Source organism: Microcaecilia unicolor, chromosome 14 (assembly GCF_901765095.1).
Source record: "Microcaecilia unicolor chromosome 14, aMicUni1.1, whole genome shotgun sequence".
Taxonomy (NCBI): domain Eukaryota; kingdom Metazoa; phylum Chordata; class Amphibia; order Gymnophiona; family Siphonopidae; genus Microcaecilia; species Microcaecilia unicolor.
The window spans coordinates 1,391,637-1,415,762 of NC_044044.1; the positions used below are offsets into that span (position 1 = coordinate 1,391,637).

Here is a 24,126-nt window from a genome sequence, read left to right on the forward strand (position 1 = left end):
AATTTAACATTGTAATTGAGTCTTATGTACAATCTTCTTTATCATATTTCTTGTTAACTTTAACCAATTCTAACACCAACAACTATGCACTTTTATTATTATTATTCTCCCCTCTTTCTTCCCTTCCCTCCCGTCCTCCCTTCCCTATCTACCCCCCCACCTGCCCCCTCCCCCCTCCCTCTCCCTCTTCTCTTTCTATTATATTAACATCTTTCAGTCATCTGGTTATTGATTATACATTTGTAACGTATTCAATAGTAAACTGCGGGCTCTACCCCCCATCGATTGTATATAAGGTTCCCAAATTGCCAAAAACTCCTTTTTCTTTTTGGGGGTACGGTATGTGAGTATATGCGTCCTTTAAATCCAGGGAACATAGCCAATCGTTTTTCTGAATCATTGGCAGAAGGGTGCCCAAGGAAAGCATCCTGAACTTTTCTTTGACCAGGAATTTGTTCAGGCCTCTCAGGTCTAGGATGGGACGCATCCCCCCTGTTTTCTTTTCCACAAGGAAGTACCTGGAATAGAATCCCTGCCCTTCCTGCCCGGGTGGTACGGGCTCGACCGCATTGGCACTGAGAAGGGCGGAGAGTTCCTCTGCAAGTACCTGCTTGTGATGGGAGCTGAAAGACTGAGCTCCCGGAGGACAATTTGGAGGCAGGGAGGCCAAATTCAGGGCGTATCCGCACCGCACTATTTGGAGAACCCACTGGTCGGAGGTTATGAGAGGCCACCTTTGGTGAAAAAATCTTAACCTCCCTCCGACCGGCAGATCGTCCGGTACGGACACTTGTAGGGCGGCTATGTTCCCGTGGATCCAGTCAAAAGCCCGTCCCCGGCTTTTGCTGTGGAGGCGCAGGGGGCTGCTTAGGCGCACGCTGTTGACGAGAACGAGCGCGCTGGGGCTGTCCCTGTGCCTGACGAGGCCTTCGGGCCGGCTGGTTGTACCTACGCTTCGCAAAAGAATAGGGTGCAGCCTGCCGGGCCCGGGAAAAACGCCCACCAGTGGGGGCGGATGCTGAAGGCGCCCGGTGGGAGAGCTTGTCGAGAGCGGTTTCCCGCTGATGCAGTTGGTCCACCATCTGCTCGACCTTCTCACCGAAAATGTTATCCCCCCGGCAAGGGACGTCGGCCAGTCTCTGCTGGGTGCGGTTGTCCAGGTCAGAGGCACGCAGCCATGAGAGCCTGCGCATCACTATACCTTGGGCCGCAGCACGAGATGCCACGTCACAGGTGTCAAAAATACCCCTGGACAGGAACTTTCTGCACGCCTTCAGCTGCCTGACCACCTCCTGATAAGGCCTGGACTGCTCCGGCGGGAGCTTATCGACCAGGTCCGCCAGCTGTTGCACATTGGTCCGCATGTGGATGCTCATATAGAGCAGGTATGACTGGATGCGGGTCACGAGCATGGAGGATTGGTAGGCCTTCCTCCCAAACGAGTCCAGAGTGCGAGCCTCCCGCCCCGGGGGCGCCGAGGCGGTATCCCTCGAACTCCGTGCCCTCTTGAGAGCAGAATCCACGACCGCTGAGTCATGGGGCAATTGGGGCCGCATGAGCTCTGGGTCAGAGTGGATCCTGTACTGGGACTCTGCTTTCTTGGGAATGGTGGGGTTAGTTAATGGTCGCACCCAGTTCCGAAGCAGCGTCTCCTTCAGGACATTGTGCAGCGGCACCGTGGAGGACTCTCTAGGTGGTGATGGATAGTCGAGGACCTCGAGCATCTCGGCCCTCGGCTCTTCCACAGAGACCACGGGGAAGGGAATGCTGATAGACATATCCCGCACAAAGGAGGCAAAGGAGAGACTCTCAGGAGGTGAGAGCTTCCTCTCCGGTGAAGGCGTGGGGTCCGAGGGAAGGCCCGTAGACTCCTCTGAGGAGAAATATCTAGGGTCCTCCTCTTCCCCCCACGAGTCCTCATCCTCGGTATCGGACATTAGCTCATGTAGCTGAGTCCTGTACCGGGCCCGGCTCGACGTCGAGGCACCGAGGTCTCGGTGTCGTCGAGCGGTGGACTCCCGCGCCGGCGGGGACGGAGCTCCCTCCATCGACGTCGACGGGGACTCCACCTGCGTGGCGGTCGAGACCGGCACCGCAAGCGGCGGCGGTGTCGACGGCCCCGGCGCCGGGCTAGAGCTCGCCGGCGCCACAGTCATCGGCGCCGGCACAGCCTGGCGCATCAGCCCTTCCAGGATCCCCGGAAGGATGGCTCTGAGGCACTCGTCCAGGCCCGCTGCCAGGAAAGGCGGTGGGGCCGGTAGGGGTGTCGGTGCCAGAAGCTGCTGGGGGCCAGGAGACGGCACCGAGGTGCCGGAACCCCGACGCGTCGGTACCTCCACAACCGACGGAGATCTCTCCTCTCTACGATGATGCTTCGGCGTCGCCTCCTCTCCGACATCCGGATGCACCGAGGGCGACCGGTGACGGCGCTTCTTATCTTTCTTCCGATGCCCGTCACCGGCGCCGGAAGGCATGGAGGAGGAGGAGGTCGATCCCCCTCGGTCTCGAGGTACCGGGTCAGACAGGGTTCGGTCCCGTGGCTCACGAGCTGAGGGAGTGACCGGGGCCGACTGCCCACGCGGCCTCTCACCCCCACTCTCACCGGCGGACCGGCGGGCCGACGGGACCTGTTCTCCTGGGGTCGCTGCCATCGGTGCCGATGTCTCGGGCATCGATACCGGTACCGAAGAACCGGCCTTCGATACCGATGCCGTCGAGGTCGACGTCGAGGGGCCGGCGCAAGTTCCGAAAAGACGGTCCCGCAGAACTTGCCTCGCAACCTGAGTCCGTTTCCGGAGACCGAGACACAAAGAACACGACTTGAGATTGTGCTCCGGCCCGAGGCACTGGAGGCACCAAGCGTGGGTGTCGGTCTGCGAGATCGGCCGGCCGCAGCGACCACACTTTTTAAATCCACTCGGGACCTTCGAGGACATCGACGGAAAAATCGCGTCGGCGAAGTCAAAATCGTCAATGGTGGCTAGAATCACACCACGAAAAGAGAAACGACCGTGCGGCCACTAGGCCGCAACGCAGCGTCCCCGCTGGAAGCGAGGGAAAAAGAAGGGGAGCGCGTGCTCCACACGCGCAGGGTCTCTCTTTTTTTTTTTTTTTTTTTTTTTGTAAAAGAAACAGGAATAATAAAAGAAATTAAAGTAAATTAACGAAGCGCGATCCGCGTATACGCGATCGCAAAAATCCGGCGGCTGAAGTAGAGAGAGCGGCAAGGCACGACTCTCTCCAGGCGCGGAAAAAAAGGAACTGGCGGGAGCGGTCGCGCACGGGCGGGAAGACGGCCGCGCATGCGCGGTGGGCGTGCCCTGCGTGCCGACCGTCCCGCGAAGCTTTTTCCGGTTGGTGGGGGCTGCCGCGGACGTCACCCAGTCGTGAGAACAAGCAGCCTGCTTGTCCTCGGAGAATTTTTAAAACCAATAGAAGAAAATATTTTTTCACTCGAACTCGTTGTCAGAGGATGTGGTAATAGCAGTTAGTGTATCTGGGTTTACAAAAGGTTTGGACAAGTTCCTGAAGGAAATGTCCAAAGTCTGCTATTCAGATAGACATGGGGGAAGCCACTGCTTGCCGCGGGATTGGTAGCATGAAATGTTGCTGCTACTTGGGTTTCTGCCAGGTATCTGTAACCTAGATTGGCCACTGTTGGAAACAGGATACTGGGCTAGATGGACCATTGGACTGACCCGGTATGACTATTCTTATGTAATTTGCCATGCTTAAAATGCACCTTGCAGTGTGTGCAACTCACAGTACTTTATATAAATTGCGTGGGCCACTAAACAGAATGCCCATTATACCCCCATGCTCCACCCATAGCTATGGCTTATTTGCAGCTGCATGCTAAGAGACATGTAGGGCCGCTGAGAGACACAGCAGGGCCCAGGGCAGGACTGGATCGCCAGACTCTCCCCTGGGCTGCATCCCCACTCCCCCACACTGCTCCTGTTTGTGCAATATCATGTTAATGCAATTATCTGTGTCCTGGGCGGCACACAGGAGCAGGAGAGGACAGACTTGGAAGCAGACAGGAAGAAGCTTGCCAGCGCCGTCCTGGGGAATTTGCCCCCCCCCCCCCCCCCCCCCCCGGAGATGTGTGCCATGTTTACAAAAAGTGCCTAGCACTTATGAGCATATTTGCCAATTAAGGGCACTAATCCCATGCCTAAGTACTAGAATTTTGTAAACACTGGCACCTTAATTTGGTGCGCCTTATACAATAACCCTTTATCTCCTGAATTCTATAAATGGCATTTAAAATGATGTAAACAATTGCACACCCAGTTATAAAATTAATTAGCTAAAACATATATGAGCGCACTTGTAGGACCTCACCATAGGGAAAGGGAGTGAAAGACACTCCTCTCTTGCTGTTCAGCTGTTTTCTCCAGGAGTGAGGGGAACCCCTCCTGCCAGCTCATGGCCCAGGAAATAGCCACCAATGTGATCCACAAGATAAAGAGACACTGAAGCATCCACAGTACACAGACACACCTTCTTCCATCAACAGTAGAGACACTAGACCCGTTTACACCTGCTCTATATAGACCCTAACTAGAAATGCCCACAGGAAAGAGACTCTCACCCTCTCAATGTATACTAAATAAAACAGACACCTTCTCAAAACCCACACTAGAGAGACACAAACTACAGATACCCACAGTATAAACAGACTTACCAGGATACACAGGACTACTGATGCAAAGTGGATAGCTCCACAAATTAATACCACAAATACGCCACAGTCCTAAGCTTAGGTGGAACACTGTTGTTATGTAATACCATTGGTTGGATGTGATCACAAGCAATTGTATGAGAAGAACAAAGGAGGAGAGCACCACCCCTACAACGCGGAGAAACTTCATCTTGCTTCTGATTTTAGGATCAACGCCCAATCTGAAAAACAACACACTGGATTCAGTTCTGCAAACAAGACATTAAATACTACAAATGCAGCAGGTTTCAGCTCCCACGAGAAGGGACGAGACATGACAGCATTCACTTCATGAGCCTTGGGAATAGCAAATTATTTCCAATCTAATTTAGAAGCATCCGGCATTCAGACATGACATAAACCTGCTGCTACTATACTAAGATAAATAACAGTCAAAGATAATATATACAGAGCAAAAAGAGAGAAGGGCGCAGAGCCTGGGAACTGTTAGGGAGCCAGAGATCTTGGGACTGAGGGAGTCTGCTAGTGCTGCTTGAAAAGGATGAAGCTCGCCTGCTTTCTTTAGATCTGAGCTACAGGGACAGACGCAATGAAGAAAAACCAGGATTGGTCTAGTCTATCTGGATGACATGTAGTTATTTAGTAGCTTTAACTCATGAGGCTGAGGGAACAGTCTAAGCCAGGTGTTGATGAAGTCAATATAATTTGAAATGTCAAAGAGCTACAAATCATACCTATATTCAGTGACACTATCCGATTAGTTAGCGATGCTGAGTATTCACATAACTGAAGTCAAATGTTTCAAGTCAAACCTGCCATTTTTGCACCCCACCTAGATGTATAATTCATACATTTTGTAGCTGAATATTGCCACTAAAGAGGTTTAAATTACACCTTTAAGTGGTATTGCCCCCCCCCCCCCACAACACCCCAATTTATAAATCTACAAAGATCTGTTCAGAAACCAGGAATTTTGAGCATTCTTCTTCTTTCCAAACCAACCGAATCTGCAAAGAATTAAACAAAATAAGTCATTTGTCTATCTGGGGAGTGAAACAAGTCTCTGAAAATTTAACAGAAACTTGGCATGTGGGGAACATGAGACACGAGTTTGAAAATGGGCCAAATTGGACTGGGAGTTCCAGAGAATTAACCCCCTCCCCCACAAAAGAGCCCAATGCTTTTCTAAGGAAGAGGAGTTTCAGCTTCTGCAACATAGAAACTTAGGGGCCCTTCTACAAAGGCTCAATAGGCTCTACATACGTGCACCAAAACGAGACTACTGCCAAGCTAGCGTGCCCCCTGGCAGTAATTTTGGATTTGGCACGTGCCCATACTGAAGGGACAAATTATTCATTTCCTATCGCACACGTCTCCAGTGCTAATCGGCAGTTGGCACGAACCGACTAGTTACTGCGCATGCAGCACATGAGCCCTTACCACTAGATCAATGGGTGGTATTAAGGGCTCAGGCCGTAAATAGGCACGCACTGGTTTCAATTTTACCACAGGCCCTTTTCCTGGCCTATTGAAAAAAAAAAAGCAAGCCCTTTTTCCCCAGATGCGGTAAAAACTAGCTCGGCGCGCACCAAGAACACACACCCACACTACCACAGGCCACTTTTTGCCTCAGCTAAGTAAATGGACCCCTTAGTGTGAAATGGCTGCAACAGGGAAAGGGAGTTTTCCCCTACTTTCAAACTCTGAAACTGCCCCATCCCCCAGAACTGCCACACCACCCCCCAAATTGATCCATCCCAAAAGCTAACCTTGCAACAACCACGGCACCCTACATAATGCTCTCACACCCTAAAAGTCCCTTGCAAACTGCTCCATCACCCTATAAATTACTTGAATCCCAAAATTAGTCCCCCAGAACTATCCAAACATGTGGTAAACAGGGTTAGAGTAAGCCATTATCAAACTCTGCATATAGTTTGTATCCGCATGTTGGGGGGCCCTGTGTGATATGTTCAGGACTCAAGATTCCCAATTGCCCGGCTTTTTTACATAAGTCAACAGAATTTTACATTGATATCCAGAGGATCACACCATAAGCATAGGTAATATGTCTATAAATGTTTCCCAGTTTAAAACCTAAACACAGGTCTATTTTTAGAATTTCATAACTTTTAAATCTAGCAAAGGATGTACATCCTCCATCCAGTCCTTCCTCTCTGCCCCTCCCCAATATCCTCAAGCTCACTACACACAAAGATAGATCAATACTTAATTCAGAATAAAAAGCCACAAGATCAAACGAGAGACCACAGGCAAGTGCCATGGGATTTACAATTTCAATGTAAGAGGAGACAGATATACTGTACTCAAAAACTGTCCTGAAAAGGAATACACCATAGACCCAATATAACGTTGTAGACGGAGTCCAAACTTTTACACCACGTTGTGAATCCATATTATATCAGGTCTCTTGTTACCCGCAATGGCACCCGCAACTCCAGTTCAGTAAAAGTCTGCACGTCTCATTGATAAATCAAATGGATTTTATTACAAAGATCAAAACATGTAAAAATCTCCAAATATACCCAGAAACGTAGTAACGCGTCTAATGTCTTATAATGTCTCTGCTACACCACTATCTTGTATTTCTAATGTCCAATAATGTCTTCTGTAATACCACTATCTTGTATTTCATGACCATGTAACCCAATTCCTTCTGTAAAACCAAATGTATATCCTCTTCTTATTTCCAGTATCCATGATGTATTGTAAGCCACATTGAGCCTGCAAAGAGGTGGGAAAACGTGGGATACAAATGCAATAAATAATAATAATAATAATTAAAGATTGTATCCGCACATTAAAAGTGAATTTGGTCACAACACAGAAAACAAAGGCTAAAATTAACATCCTGCTTTACTAAATGAGTCCAGAGTTGATTATTTTGATGCTTCTCGTTTCTTCCGTTTTACAATTTCAATAATGGATTTCAAAGGAGAATATAAATTATGTCCACATTTTCCGATTGCAGCCATTGAAGAACAGTATCCATGGCTGCTAAAGCCAATATAAGTTTTGATGGTGGATGTGGAAAGAGAAGAATGAACAATTAGGGAGTGTCTATCACAATTCCTTTATTGCACCAAACAGAGAGCTGACATGGGGCTGTTTCAGCGGTAAGAACCACCTGCCTCAGGGGTCATAAATACAATATCTGTGAGAAACAATACATGCATACAATAAACATGATTTGATCAATTAACATAATAAAAATGAATAAAACAAACATTGTATAAATATAAATGAATAGTGGACTGCATATGTATAAAAACAAACCAAAACAAAAGGTACTATGAAGAAGCGATGTGACATCATTATAGATGTACCTAGGGATACGTATGGAATTATTATAGATGTAGCTAGGGACACGAATGTGTGACGGGAAGATAGGGGTTGAAACTGAAAAAGAGGTGGAGGTGGAGAGTCATCTTCATCACTGCTGTCCCGAGATTGGTTTTCAGTTTGTGCATGACAAAGCGTTCGTTGCAATTGTCTGGTCATTTAGATCACTGTTTCAAAGTCCAGTCCTGGAATACCCCTTGCCAGTAAGGTTTTCAGGATATGCACAATGAATATGCATAAACTTGATTTGCATACACTGTGTCCATTATATGCAAATCTCTTTCATGCATATTCATTGTGGATATTCTGAAAACCTGACTAGCAAGGAGTATATGCAAATCTCTTTCACGCGTATTCATTGTAGATATCCTGAAAACCTGACTAGCAAGGGGTACTCCAACACAGGACTTGGAAAACACTGATTTAGACAATCATTTGTAGGGCACTTGTCGTTGATATGAATCCATTCCATTGTCTTCAATATTACACTGCATAAACAGTTCTTGTCTTCAGAGTCCGACTCACTTTCCGGTTCCCGTTTCTAGCGCAAATGTTTCACGTAACCCTCTCTTCCAGCACTTTTCAATTGTAGATGGGGTTATTACATCCCATGCCCTTCATGCTACATTGAATACACTCGCGACTGCTATCTTTTTCAGACATTCAGTGAGTTATTTCCTTATTAATGATTAGTTTTATTAAATATTTTCGATAATGCATCTTGAATGTTAAAATAATACCTTGGTCCAAAGGTTGAATCTTGGAGGTGGTGTTTTATGGCAGGTAACTGACCTTAATTTTCCCCATCACAGTTGATAAGGTATTCTTCCGAAGGATGGGTGGGGCAGTTGTCCATTAGCAGAAGAGCTTTAGGTTGCAAGTTTTTCTTCCTTAAATGTGCACGCACGGATGGCACAAAAAGTTTGTGAAACCACTCCGCAAAAATATTGGCAGTCATCCATGCTTTTTTACTGTGACATTAAGAAAATGCTAGCATTTGCAAGTTTTTGTGGTGGAAACATCGGGGGAGCTCGATTTTCCTAACCACAGCGGTTTTACATTGTGCATGCCAGTCTTATCGACAAAAACAGAACATCTAAGCCTTATAGCTTTTCTTGTATTGACCATGCTATTCTTTTCCCTTTTTTTAGAAATTTCCATGTTAGCCAATACTGCCTTGCGTCCATTTAAAGAACTAATTCGGAACTAATTAGCTCACACCTGAAACATATGAAAATTCTGGGGTCCAAGCTCTGTGTTGTAACAGATCCTGCGTTAAATCAAACCTCGTTATAACGGGTCTATGGTGTAGTTCTTTTGCCAAAAAAAATGTAGCTGGATTGAAATTAGAGGCACTTTACCTGCAGGATGTAAGTCTTCACACCCTGCTGTCTAAATCCAGTTCGAAAGCATTAAAATGGAGCTACACAATATGGTTTACACTTCAGTGTGCAAGAACAACAATTAGTGAAATATTCAAAAAGTAATCAAGAATAAGAAACCAAAGAGAGTCTTGACTCAAGTCTTCAAACCCCTTTGGTACAATGGGATGATGCAGATTATGTTCATTCTTCTTGGTAGAGTAGCTCAAGCTCTTCAAATTGACTTGGGATCAACTTTGGACTCGTCTTCAAGTCTTGCACAGATTTTCTATTGGATTTAGGTCTGGGCTTTGACTGGACCACTTGAAGATATTAATTCTCTTCTTGCTACGCCACTCCACTGTTGCATTTCTTTGTGCTTAGGATCACTATCCTGCTGAAAGATGAATCTTCTCCCCAATCCCAGGTCTGTGGCAGATTGGAAAATGTTTTCCAGTAGGATCGGCCTGTGCTCTTGATCATAATCTCTGTAGCTGTAAATTCCCCACAACATAATGCTCTATTGTAGAGATTGTGTTAGCAGATTTATATATAGAATAACACATACTGCTTTGCACCAAGACCAAAAAGTTCCAGTTTTTCTCAAACCACAAATTTTGTCCTACATGTGTGTAGTGTTCTGTTTCTTTACAGATGACATGCAGCAAATCGTATGGCTTTTCTTCAACAGTGGTTTCCTTCCTGCCATCATCCCATACAGATGTTTACAGACATATCTTGAAATTGTTAACTGTGAAGATTTTTCCCAGTCTCAATCAGAAACCTCTGTAGTTCTGTTAAAGTAATCTTAGGCCTCAGTGACCTTCCTCAGCGTTTCCTTACCACTTGGCTACTGACTTTGAAAGGATGGTATGATAGTTTTCAGGGTGCCAAGCTGTTTCCTCTTTGAAATGCGGAACCTGACAGTACTCCAGGGGATATTCAACTATAGTGAAATGTTCTTAGTCTTCCCCTAACTCTGCACCTTATAAAACTTCCTCCTAGAATTCTTCTTCTAAATTTACTTTACACAACAGAAAACACCTTACTGAAAATTGTTATATAATCACCTATCACCGCAGAAAGCAAAAGCAGTGTACAGCCAAACAATAAACACATCACCTTACAAAAACACACAAAAAAAATCCTGTTTCTGCAACTCTTACCCCACCCCTCTATTTCTCAAAAAAAAAATTCTCTCCACAACAGCGAATACAAGAACCACTCCTCCTCTAGGGCCCCTTTGCCACATAGGCGCCTACGTGCACCAAATTGGAGTTACCGCCCGGTTACCGTGTGGCCCTTGCAGCAATTTCAATTTTGGTGTGAATCCACTATGCACCATCTGAAAAAAAAAATTTTGCTGGCGCACATAACGGACACACGCCAAGTGGCATTTGATGCACGTAGGTCATTACCACCCAGATTCTTTACTGCTAGGTCAATGAATGGCGATAAGGTCTCAGACCCAAAATGGATGCGTGGCAATTTTCATTTTGCTGCATGTCCATTTTCGTGGAGGGGGGAAGAGGCCTTTCTTACAGGCACGCTAAAAAAATGGATCGAAGCGCGCCCAAAACCCGCGCCTACACTACCACAAGCCATTTTTCAGCACGCCTGAAAACGACTGGCAAGGTGTGTCCCAAGAACTGGGTCGAGAACCCCTGTTCTACAGTAAACTGGGAAAAGGGCCTACTGGCTTAGCAAGGGGCTAAGGAACATGGGTGGGAGGACTCAGTGGATAATGCATTGTGTGGAAGGAGAAATTGAGTGCACAAGATAAGGAATAGGGGATATATGTGGGATGTGTGTATGTGGAGGGGGGAGCTGTGAAGAGAGGGTAAGGGGATGCGTAGAAGGGGAGATGAGCTGGAGGAGACAAGGGATAGAAATGTGGCAGGGGCCTGCGGGAAGGGACAAGAGAGGGTAAAGTGACATGAGTGGAAAGAGAAATGCCTTGGTGGAAACTGGGTGTGCATGCTGTGTGAGACAAAGAATAACTGTGTGAGTTAAGGGTCTGTGTGTTTTTCTGTGGGTGTCTGTAGGTAGGTGGAAAGTAGTCCTACTGCCTCATGGTTGGGGTTTTTGAATGTCTTATGCGGTATTTTCATAGAGTATTTCATAGAGGAATTGCAGGTAGCACCATTTTTTTTCAACTTCTGTTTATAGCTAACAATCATGAACACTGCTGTGTTGCTGCAAGGTTTGCATTGACAAGCTCACCGCTCTCATAGTAACATAGTAGATGACGGCAGAGAAAGACCTGTACGGTCCATCCAGTCTGCCCAACAAGATAAACTCATATGTGCTACTTTTTGTGTATACCTTACCTTGATTTGTATCTGCCATTTTCAAGGCACAGAACGTAGAAGTCTGCCCAGCACTAGCCCCGCCTCCCCCCACCGGCTCTGCCACCCAATCTCCGCTAAGCTTCTAAGGATCCATTCTTTCTGAACAGGAGTTCTTTATGTTTATCCCACACGTTTGAATTCTGTTACCGTTTTCATCTCCACCACCTCCCGCGGGAGGGCATTCCAAGTATCCACCACTCTCTCCGTGAAAAAATACTTCCTGACATTTTTCTTGAGTCTGCCCCCCTTCAATCTCATTTCATGTCCTCTAGGTCTACCGCCTTCCCATCTCTGGAAAAGGTTCGTTTGCGGATTAATAGCTTTCAAATATTTGAACGTCTATATTATATCACCCCTGTTTCTCCTTTCCTCCAGGGTATACATGTTCAGTTCAGCAAGTCTCATATGTCTTGTATTGCAAATCCCATACCTTTTTTGTAGCCTCTCTGCACCGCTTCAATTCTTTTTACATCCTTAGCAAGATACGGCCTCACCAACGATTTACACAGAGGCATCAACACCTCCTTTCTTCTGCTGGTCATACCTCTCTCTGTACAGCCTAGCAACCTTCTAGCCACAGCCACCGCCTTCTCACACTGTTTCGTCGCCTTCAGATCCTCAGATACTATCAACCCAAGATCCCTCTCCCCGTCTGTACATATCAGTCTCTCACCACCTAACACATACGTCTCCCGTGGATTTCTACTCCCTAAGTGCATCACTTTGCATTTCTTCGCATTGAATTTTAATTGCCAAACCTTCCGCAGATCCTTTTTCATGTTTTCCACTCCCTCCCGGGTGTCCACTCTGTTACAAATCTTAGTATCGTCCGCAAAAAGGCAAACTTTACCTTCTAACCCTTCTGCAATGTCACTCACAAATATATTGAACAGAATCGGCCCTAGCACTGATCCCTGAGGCACTCCACTGCTCACCTTTCCCTCATCCGATCAAATTCCATTTACCACCACCCTCTGGCGTCTGTCCATCAACCAGTTCCTAATCCAGTTCACCACTTCGGGTCCTATCTTCAGCCTGTCTAGTTTATTCAAGAGCCTCCTGTGGGGAACCGTGTCAAAAGCTTTGCTGAAATCTAAGTAGATTACGTCTATAGCACGTCCATGATTCAATTCTCCGGTCACCCAAAGAATTCAATGATATTCGTTTGGCACGATTTACCTTTGAGAAAACCATGTTGTCTCGGATCTTGCAACTTATTGGCTTCCAGGAAATTCACTATCCTTTCCTTCAGCATCGCTTCCATTACTTTCCAATAACCGAAGTGAGGCTTACCGGCCTGTAGTTTCCAGCTTCTTCCCTATCACCACTTTTGTGAAGAGGGACCACATCCGCTGTTCTCCACTCCCACGGAACCTCTCTCGTCTCCAAGGATTTATTAAACAAATCTTTAAGAGGACCTGCCAGCACCTCTCTGAGCTCCCTCAATATCCTGGAGTGGATCCCGTCCGGTCCCATGGCTTTATCCACCTTTAGATTTTTAAGTTGTTCATACACACTCTCTTCCGTGAACGGTGCTATATCCATTCCATTCTCATATGTACTTCTGCCAGTCAATCGTGGTCCTTCTCCAGGATTTTCTTCTGTGAAAACAGAACAAAAGTATCGGTTTAGCAAATTTGCTTTTTCTTCATCATCTACATAGCGGTTCGCAGCATCTTTCAGTCTCACAATTCCCTTTTTAGTCTTCCTCCTTTCACTAATATACCTGAAGAAATTTTTGTCACCCCTCCTTACCTTCCTAGCCATTTGTTCTTCTTCGACTCAGTGACTTGCTGAAATAAATCAATCATTAAAAGCCTAAAGCTCTAGCTATGTGCTCTATTACTATACTTCTGAGCAAAAATCTGCATCAAAAAATGTAGACCTTACTCAAATGCATAAGAAAAAATGATGCCTTACCTGATAATTTTCTGTCCTTTAGTCCTACCAGACCAATCCAGAACAAATATGTTCATCCATCAGCAGTAGGCCAATATAGATCATCAATATTGAATGCACCAGTCAGGGTTGCTTGATGGACTAGAGATGATTTTATATATATATATATATTTTTTTTTTTCCCCCAAAACTAGGTTCAATCAATTCTACTGGTTGAGCTAGCATACAGGCATCTACCAAAAACAACTGTTATATCAGTTATTGATCTTTATTCATATAACAAATTAAATATTTCACATTATTGTTCAATACACAACTTTAAAATCCACTCACATCAACCAATTCATTCCAACATTCATCCACAACCATACTCTATTACAAAGCATACTCTATTAATATCATTCCACAGAATGCGACATCAAAAACGCCATCAAAGACCGCTACTGCAATCTCCTTATTCCACACTTTACTCCTTTATAACTTCTTTCATCAGAGGTAGTTCTTTAGATGACTCTCTCCTCTCATTAACAGATTCCAGTAGATTCCAATAGAGTTTATCAGTTCTATAAACATATGTTCAAATCTTTTACTGGAATCTAAGTGCAGTACTCGATGAACATATCTTCTTAGTTTTAACAAACCGAGAATAGCTTTACTCTTCAGTATCCTTAATACCACTTTTCAACCGGCAGGCTAGAGAGATATACATCAATGTTCATCTCTGCCGTATCTACGCCTTGGTTTTATCTTAGTGGCAAAGAATTCCTTTAATCCACGACCCAACACGGACGTGTTTTGCTCCCTTGAGCGTCTTCAGGGGTCATTTTCTAAATAAACAATAATACTATTAAAATCTCACATACACAGTTCATTTTGTCAAAAACTGAAAGACAAAATTACTCACCGGCTACCGCAAGCATTTGGGCATTCGAGCGCGAGTCGCTTGCAGGAACGTCAGAGACGCCTACACATGTGCACAAGCAATGTCAGGGCCCAGTATTTAAATACCCATCACTGAATGCTGAGCCACTCAATTTCCTTATTCAACCCATTAGGAATGACAGTGCCAATTTAAGAAACATAGGACAGAATTATCTCCATTAACGTGTATTCTACCATACACCCAAATGTCTAGTGGTATTATACAAATAATTAAAAAACATTGACCAATGCTGAATATTTATTCTCTAGCCTGCCGATTGAAAAGTGGTATTAAGGATACTGAAGAGTAAAGCTATTCTCGGTTTGTAAAAACTAAGAAGATACGTTCATCGAGTACTGCACTTAGATTCCAGTAAAAGATTTGAACATATGTTTATAGAACTGATAAACTCTATTGGAATCTACTGGAATCTGTTAATGAGAGGAGAGAGTCATCTAAAGAACTACCTCTGATGAAAGAAGTTATAAAGGAGTAAAGTGTGGAATAAGGAGATTGCAGTAGCAGTCTGGGGAGGTGGGGGATAGGTCCCTTCCAAATGCAGGCATATACCAGAAGGAGGAGCCAGGGAGACCACCCAGGCCTAGGCCAGCCTGGGTAAGGCAAGAAGTGTCCCAAGAGAGGGTGTAGAGAAGCAAGGCATCATGGGAACAGAAGTAGGAGGGTGGTGGCATCATGGGAACAGAAGTAGGAGGGTGGTCACCTCTGGGGCAAGAAAAAGAAGGTCTAGAGCCCATGAAGATAGGCAAAGGAGGAGAGGTGGCTGAACCAATGGACTTGATAGAAGCCAGTGCCCAGTGGAACCATGAGCACTCAGGACTTGGCTGAGGACAGCATGAAAGTAGAATGTAGAGCTAAGACCTTAATAGATCCAAGGTGCTACCCAGTTTTGGTTAGAGTGAACTGTTTGTATTAATTTTTGGTTGAAAACACAAACAGCTGGGGGAGGGAGCGTGTATTAAAAACACTGAATAGGAGGAGGCTGTCCTAGCTAGGCTAAGTGCTAGTAAGCCCAGTGCTAGAAGGGTTTTAGTTTTTTTTTTCCTTTTTGTTGGAGGAGATAACCTTTTTGATGAAGTGTTTGAATGGATTTGTAACTGTAAAATAAACTGGACCCGTTTGAACTTTGGGGAGAGGGGCGCTGGGTTTGGTTGGTTGGGCCCTAGAGGCATTAAAGCTAGGAAAATGAAATGCAGTCCTGACTTTTTTTCCCTCTCATGTGAGGGAGGGAAGCTCCTATCCTCTGTGAACTTAGCCAGTCTACAGTATCTGAGAAGGGTGATATAAATCCAGGCTGCAGGCTATTTTGGATGTGGAGAGAAGCAAGACTGGTTACTGTTAAGTGACTATGGGGCTCATTTTCAAAAGAGAAAAATGTCCAAAAAGTGTCATAAAGCAGCATTTGGATGTTTTTCTCACAAAAACGTCCATATCGGTATTTTCAAAACCTGTTTTAGACGTTTTTCTATGCTGTTCTTCTGCAGTGTCCAAATCTCAAGGGGGTGTGTCAGGGGCATGTTAAGGGTGGGATTTAGGCGTTCCCAAGACTTAAGATGTTTTTCAGCCATAACGGAACAAAACCATCCAGGACTAAAACTAAGACATTTTGAGCTAAACCGGTTTTAGAACAAATAAGACACAAAATTATGCTCTAAATGACCACATGACCACTGGAGGGAATTAGGGGTGCTAGGAACACCCTAAGCCTGCCCCGACATGCCCCCTTGTGATTTGGATGCATTGCAGATGAAATGCATAGATAAACTTCTGCAAAATAGGTTTTGAAAATACTGATTTGGACGTCTTGAGAAGAAAAACATCCAAATGGTACTTTATGACACTTTTTGAACGTTTTTCTCTTTTGAAAATAAGCCCCATAATCATATTGAATTACCATAATCAGTCTCCTTCCTCACACCATATTTTTTATGCAACTTCTAGATCCTGTTCCTATCTTATATTACTCTGTCTTAAGCATCTTCAAATTCTGTCACAGGTAGGATGTGGAATTTATAAAAATCCTCAAGTTTTCTTAGTCTTAAAGCAAGAAGTTTTCTTCCTGAAGGTTTTCATTTTGGAGGGGGGGGAAGATTCATTCACTGCAATTTGAAATAGAGTCAAACTCATTGCCCAGTTCTTTATAAAGCAGGTAATTTTCACTCAAATGCCTTACCTTCTTTGAAGTCAGAGTTTTCAATCCCCCACTTCTGTTCTCTTCTTAAAGCACACTTCCATATCATCATGCTGATCAATCCATAGACTGGTGGGTTGTGTCCATCTACCAGCAGGTGGAGATAGAGAGCAAAGCTTTTGCCTCCCTATATGTGGTCATGTGCTGCCGGAAACTCCTCAGTATGTTCTCTATCTCAGCAGGTGGTGGTCACACACAGCAGCAGCTCTGGCTAGGTCTCCAAGCCTAATTTTTAGGTTTTGTTGAGTACCTGGGGTTGAGGGCTCTTCTTGAGCAAGTGCAAACCTGGTGGCGCCTTTTCTCCCCCCTCCCGCTGGCTCCGTTAAAAAAAAAAAAAAAATTTTGGACGTCCTTAAGGGCGTTTATTTCGACGTTTATTTAAACGTTTATTGCAGCTACTCACTGGAACACCAGGTCGTTACAGCTCGGAGCGAGAAGCAGGTAATTTTTACCTTTTTCTAGCGGGCAGGGGGTTCCCCGATCGATCTCCACGTGGCCTATGGCGTCGGAGGGCGAGGGCGCGAAGAATCGCTCCCCGGACCGCGTGTGCGTTTTAGCGGGGATGCAGGGGTCTTAAAGTCTGATTCGCCCTTGTTGGGTGTCAGTTCGGAGGCCGGTCAGTGTCCCGGGTCTTCCTCCGGTGCGGCGGTTTTTCCCGCCATAAACGCCCATCCCCCGCTGCTCGCCTCCGCCATTTTGGCCGGCCACTCTGCTCGGACGGCTTCTTCTTGGGCCGCCCTTGAGCTGGGAGACGTTAATGCCATGGCCGCCCTTGATTTGGGCGACGGCAAAAAAGCGGCTAAAGTTAAGCGCCGTTCTTCCCGCGCGGCTCCTTCACGGAGTGTCGCGCCGGACGCCATCTTGGATGCACAGCATGTTTCTCCCCCGCTCTTGCGAGCGCCGGTTGAGGGTGCGTCTAGGGCTGTGGCCCAGGCTGCTGAAGTTCACAGTCTGGGGGGATTTCTCCCCCGAGTTTATTTTGCTGCTGCATCAGGCCTTTCTTATGCAAAACGCTGCCCCTTCTCCCTTGTCCGATAAAGGGGTTGAGGCCCCTGGAAGTAAACGCCCTCGGGTGGATTCCCAGGCCTTAGAGGACACTGTTTCCTCTGATGTAGATGAGGGCAGCGTATCTGAGTTCTCCCAACGGTCCTTTGGGGATTCCTTGGAGGAGACGGATTCCCGCTCGGATGCAGCGGATGACCCCTCTGCAGCACGGATCTTTCGCTCAGAGGATTTGCCCAACCTGTTAGTGCAGGCCATGAGCATTTTGAAGATTTCCTCTCCAGAGGACGTCTCTCCCTCAGCCCCTGTTGGCTCCGCCATTATGCTGAGGACGAAGCGCCCGCCTAGAACCTTCCACGTGCATGATGCCATGCACACCTTAATTTCGGCTCAATGGGATGTCCCGGAAGCGAGCCTTAAAGTGGCTAGGGCTATGTCCCGCCTCTATCCTTTGCCTGAAAGTGAACGGGAGGCCTTTCTTTGGTCTACCGTGGATTCTTTAATCACTGCGGTGACTAAGAAAACGGCGTTACCGGTGGAAGGTGGCACGGCCCTAAAGGCTGCCCAAGACAGAAGATTGGAGGTGGCCTTAAGGTCGTCCTTTGAGGCGGGTGCCTTAAGTTTGCAGGCCTCAGTTTGCGGCTCCTACGTGGCCAGGGCGTGCCTGACGATTGTGCAGCAGGCTTCCCCCTCGGATACTTCCTTGAGGGCTGATTGGCCGGCCCTGGAATCGGGCTTGGCTTATTTGGCAGACTTACTCTATGATGTCTTGAGAGCCTCGGCTAAAGGTATGGCTCAGACAGTCTCTGCGCGGCGGTGGCTTTGGCTGAAACATTGGTCTGCAGACCACGCCTCTAAGTCCCGCCTGGCTAAGTTGCCTTTTAAAGGCAAGCTGCTCTTTGGGGTCGAGCTGGACAAAATTGTGACCGATCTCGGCACGTCTAAGGGCAAGAGGTTACCAGAGGTCAGGGCTCGGGCTAGTGCTCGCCCCGGTAACTCCAGAGGACGGTTTCAAGAAGCCCGTCGGTACCGCCCGGGCAAGTCGGGCTCCTCTGCCCCCTCTTCCTTCAAGAGGAACTTCTCCCCCAAGCAGCATTCCTTTCGCAGAGACCGCCGTCCCGGAGGTGCGCCCTCCGGTCCTCCCCCAGGGTCTCGTACCCAATGACGGGGTCCTGGTCCATGGCCCAGTGCAGATTGGAGGACGCCTGTCCTCGTTTCTGGGCGAGTGGACCAGGGTAACTTCAGACGCTTGGGTGCTAGAAGTCATCAGAGACGGCTACAAGCTAGAGTTCTGCCGACCCTTAAGGGACGGGTTTGTACTCTCTCCCTGCATGTCTCCGGTCAAAGCTGTGGCAGTGCAGCAGACCTTGGACAATCTGATCCGCCTGGGTGCGGTCGTTCCGGTGCCAGAAAATCAGCTTGGCAAGGGGCGTTACTCCATTTACTTTGTGGTTCCAAAGAAAGGAGGTTCTGTATGGCCTATCCTCGACCTCAAAGGGGTCAATCGGGCCTTGAAAGTTCGGCACTTTCGCATGGAGACTCTCCGCTCTGTTATAGCGGCAGTGAAGGCAGGGGAGTTCCTGGCATCCTTGGACATCAAGGAAGCGTACTTGCATATTCCCATCTGGCCTCCTCATCAACGCTTTCTGCGTTTTGCAGTCCTGGGCCGACACTTCCAGTTCAGAGCCCTCCCGTTCGGGTTGGCTACTGCTCCGTGGACCTTCTCCAAAGTAATGGTGGTCATTGCGGCCTTCCTGCGAAAGGAAGGAGTACAAGTCCATCCTTATCTGGACGACTGGTTGATCCGAGCCCCCTCTTATGCAGAGTGCGGCAAAGCTGTGGACCGGGTGATTGCTCTTTTGAGCTCCCTGGGGTGGATCATCAACTGGGAGAAAAGCCAGCTGCACCCGACTCAGTCCCTGGAGTATCTGGGAGTTCGATTCGACACCCAAGTGGGCAGAGTGTTCCTGCCAATCGGATTGTCAAACTTCAGGCTCAGGTGGACCAGTTCCTAGTAGCCTCTCCGCTTCAGACTTGGGACTTTGTGCAGCTGTTGGGCTCTATGACGGCCACGATGGAAGTAGTGCCCTGGGCCAGGGCTCATATGAGACCACTACAACACTCTCTGCTGCAGCGCTGGACTCCGGTGTCGGAGGATTATACTGTGCGCCTTCCCTTGGACCCAGCAGTGCGCAAGGCGCTGAGCTGGTGGATGAAGACAGACAAGTTGTCTGCAGGGATGCCTCTTGTGACCCCGGAGTGGATTGTCGTCACGACGGACGCCTCTATGACGGGCTGGGGAGCCCACTGCATGGGAAGGACAGCGCAGGGGCTCTGGTCTCCTGCAGAGGCAAAGTGGTCTATCAACCTCCTGGAACTCAGAGCCATTCGGTTGGCGCTTTTGGAGTTCCTCCCGGTACTGGCGTTGAAGCCAGTACGGGTCCTGTCGGACAATGCCACGGCTGTGGCCTATGTCAACCACCAGGGAGGTACCAAGAGCGCCCCTCTAGCCAAGGAAGCCATGAATCTATGCCAGTGGGCGGAAGCGAGCCTGGAACAGCTGTCAGCGACCCACATTGCCGGAGTCATGAATGTTAAGGCGGACTTTCTCAGTCGCCATACCTTGGATCCCGGAGAGTGGCAGTTATCGGCTCAGGCGTTCTTGGACATCACGAAGCGCTGGGGCCAGCCGAGCCTAGATCTGATGGCGTCATCGGCCAAGTGCTGCGCTTTTTCAGCAGAGGACGGGACCCTCGATCCCTGGGAGTAGATGCTCTTCTCCAACAGTGGCCGACACAAGAGCTTCTCTATGTGTTCCCGCCCTGGCCCATGTTGGGCAGGGTACTAGACCGGGTGGCAAAGCATCCGGGCCGGATAATCCTGGTGGGTCCGGACTGGCCCAGACGTCCCTGGTATGCGGACTTGATCAGGCTCTCAGTGGACGACCATCTGCGGCTGCCAGTGGAGCAGGGCCTGTTGCATCAGGGTCCCGTGGTGATGGAGGATCCCTCCCCCTTTGGTCTTACGGCCTGGCTATTGAGTGGCAGCGTCTGAGGAAGAAGGGCTTCTCAGACAAGGTCATCGCCACTATGCTGAGAGCGAGGAAGCGCTCTACTTCTACTGCTTACGCCAGGGTTTGGCGTACCTTTGCAGCGTGGTGTGAAGCAGGCTCACTTTCTCCCTTCACTGCTCCGATTTCTTCAGTGCTGGCGTTCCTGCAAGAAGGTCTGGAGAAAGGCCTGTCGCTCAGTTCCCTTAAAGTCCAGGTAGCGGCTCTGGCTTGCTTCAGGGGCCGCCTGAAGGGTGCTTCCCTGGCTTCGCAGCCAGATGTGGTACGTTTTCTCAAGGGAGTTAATCACCTGCGCCCTCCTCTGCGCTCAGTGGTGCCTGCGTGGAATCTCAACCTGGTGCTAAGAGCCTTGCAGAAGCCGCCTTTTGAACCCTTGTCGAGGGCATCTCTGAAAGACCTGACGTTGAAAGCAGTCTTTTTGGTGGCTATCACTTCAGCCAGAAGAGTTTCAGAGCTCCAGGCACTCTCATGTCGAGAGCCTTTTCTGCAGTTCACTGAGGCAGGAGTGACTATTCGCACAGTGCCTTCCTTCCTGCCCAAGATTGTTTCTCGCTTCCATGTGAATCAGCAGCTCTGTCTCCCTTCCTTTCGTAGGGAGGACTACCCAGAGGAATACTCTGCTCTCAAATATCTGGATGTGAGACGAGTCATCATCAGATACTTGGAAGTGACCAATGATTTCCGGAAATCGGATCATCTGTTTGTCCTGTTTGCAGGTCCTCGTAAGGGTCTGCAGGCTGCTAAGCCTACAGTGGCAAGATGGGTCAAGGAAGCCATTGCAGCGGCTTATGTGGCCGCGGGGAAGGTGCCGCCTATCCAGCTGAAGGCTCACTCCACTAGAGCTCAGGCGGCCTCGATGGCAGAGGCCGGGTCCGTCTCCTTGGAAGAGATTTGCAAGGCGGCAACTAGGGCATCGGCCCATACCTTCTCCAGGCATTACCGCTTGACTGTGGCTTCTCGGGCGGAGGCCTGGTATGGAGCTTCAGTGTTGCGGTCAGGGATTTCAATGTCCCGCCCTGGGTGAGTACTGCTTCGGTACATCCCACCAGTCTATGGATTGATCAGCATGATGATATGGAAGGTAAAATTATGTATCATACCTGATAATTTTCTTTCCATTAATCATAGCTGATCAATCCATAGCCCCTCCCAGATATCTGTACTGTTTATATTCTGGTTGCATTTCAGATTCAAGTTTAGTCTTCAGTTCCTGTTCAGGAGGACTTCGTGTTCAAGTTTTTTCAATTGGATTCTTCAAGAGTTGAGACGAGTTTGTGTTACAGTGAGCTGCTGCATTCCTCTCCCCTCCGTTTTACGGGGCTGGATTGAGACATAAATTCTGCCGGCGCTCCCTCCCGCTTCGTGCGGCTGTAGGGCAGCTATGTACCCCTCCCGCTTCGGCGGTGTTAGGGTCAGTCAGCTCCTCCCGCGGTTGCGGTTGCAGGATAAGCCAGATCCCCCCGCATCGGCGGGGTGGTGTCCCTCCCCCGCTCCGCGGGGATGAGCTGGACGGATTCCCCTCCCCCACTTGTGTGGGGATGAGCTGGGTTAATTCCCCTCCCCCGTTTCGGCGGTGGTGAGCTGGGCAGAGTGTCCCTTTGTGGGTGTAATTCTCTAAGTGCTGAGTCCTGCGGATGGAGCTTGGATATCGACATACTGAGGAGTTTCCGGCAGCACATGACCACATATAGGGAGGCAAAAGCTTTGCTCTCTATCTCCACCTGCTGGTAGATGGACACAACCCACCAGTCTATGGATTGATCAGCTATGATTAATGGAAAGAAAATTATCAGGTATGATACATAATTTTACCTTGTTTTCTCAGGCATTTCCTTAACCTTTATTCTTTTTGAAGGCCAGGTTACTGACAGGCAATTGATCATCTCTCCCATCTTCCCTTTCTACTCTAATATGTGACTTCCTCTGTCCTATTTGATATTGGCATTCTCTTTACTTCTTTTGTTTTTAGTATTTTTGTACACCACTTTGATTGTCTGTAGTATATCAAGTCTTCAATAAACATAAACATAATAGCATCCTGTACAAAATCCACAGTTGTACTAAATCCAAAACTCAGTTCATTCAGTTCATAGTATATAAAAAAAATATGTAGAAACAAATGGTACCAAGAAAAAGATTTTTATTCAACTGCCAATGTCATGACAGAGCTACGCAACATTAGGTTGCCTAGGAAGCAAGTATTACAATCTCATCAGTTACAAAGCTGCAGTTATAATTGCTTGCTACTACATTTCACCTTCAGTTTATATACAGTTTTTTTCTTTTCATCACACACTGCTCTATTCTTTTCATGTGAATCATGATTCTCATACAGGCCATCTGGCCTCTGGTTCCTTTCACTCCCTTTTTTTCTTATCTACAAAAGTTATAGTCACACGTTTTAGATCTCTTGCCAATCGTTCTCTGTTATTTCTTTCCTTATGAATCATGCTCACATGTTCATTCTGCAGACCTGTGCACATTCTGTACAAGGTCAATTATATTTCAACTGCTGCTTGTCCAGCAAGCAACCATTTTCTTTCTGCTTGACTCCATTTTGTATTGCCAATTATTTACATTACCTCCCTTGAACACTGATGACAAACAGTGTTCACATTTATGCACTAATAGTTTCACTAGCATGTTTGAGCTTGTTTAAGATGTAGAATGTCACATTACTCTTTTTCACAAGGCCGTCGTCACTAGGAAACAGTTTCTGTCAAGTGCTATTTTTTCATTACAGATGCTTTAGCATACACATTGTGTATTTCTTTTTTCTCAATCAATTCCTGATTGATCTGGGTTATGTTTACATTTTGTTTTTGAGAGATCATAGTTGTGGCTGTTACTTTTGTCAATATATTTCCACATATTTTCATACAGCAAGGAATCAGACAAGCCAGTAGCAATAAAACTATTATAAAAACAATTGCAAATGTTATAAGACCTTTTAACCATGGGCCCAGTCCTCCAAACCATCCTTTTACTGAGTCCCACCATGAGGTATCCAATATACCTTCATAATCTTTACTTGATAATTTTACCAAGTCAACAATACGCTTCATTGCATTTTTTACAATTATTGATTTCCAATGGAATGATCAAATCAAATAAATTTAGTTGAACAAGAGTGCAGAACTTATAACATGATGGAAGATAAGTGTACAGAATGTTATCACATAACAGATAATCTCCCAACCGTAAAGACTGTAGAGAAGTTAGGTTATGGTATTGTTTTTAATTACCTCTTTTTATAGACCTC

General features: G+C 47.1%; 1 protein-coding gene across 1 annotated transcript in view; it reads right to left on the reverse strand.

Annotated features, from left to right (window-relative positions):
- LOC115457900 overlaps positions 1-24,126 on the reverse strand; it is an 84,267-nt gene that overhangs the window by 54,525 nt on the left and 5,616 nt on the right. The window contains exon 3 of the mRNA XM_030187582.1: positions 4,691-4,908. Coding sequence (XP_030043442.1) covers positions 4,691-4,877 — 187 coding nt within the window. The 5' untranslated portion in view covers positions 4,878-4,908. The remainder of the gene's footprint in view (positions 1-4,690; positions 4,909-24,126) is intronic.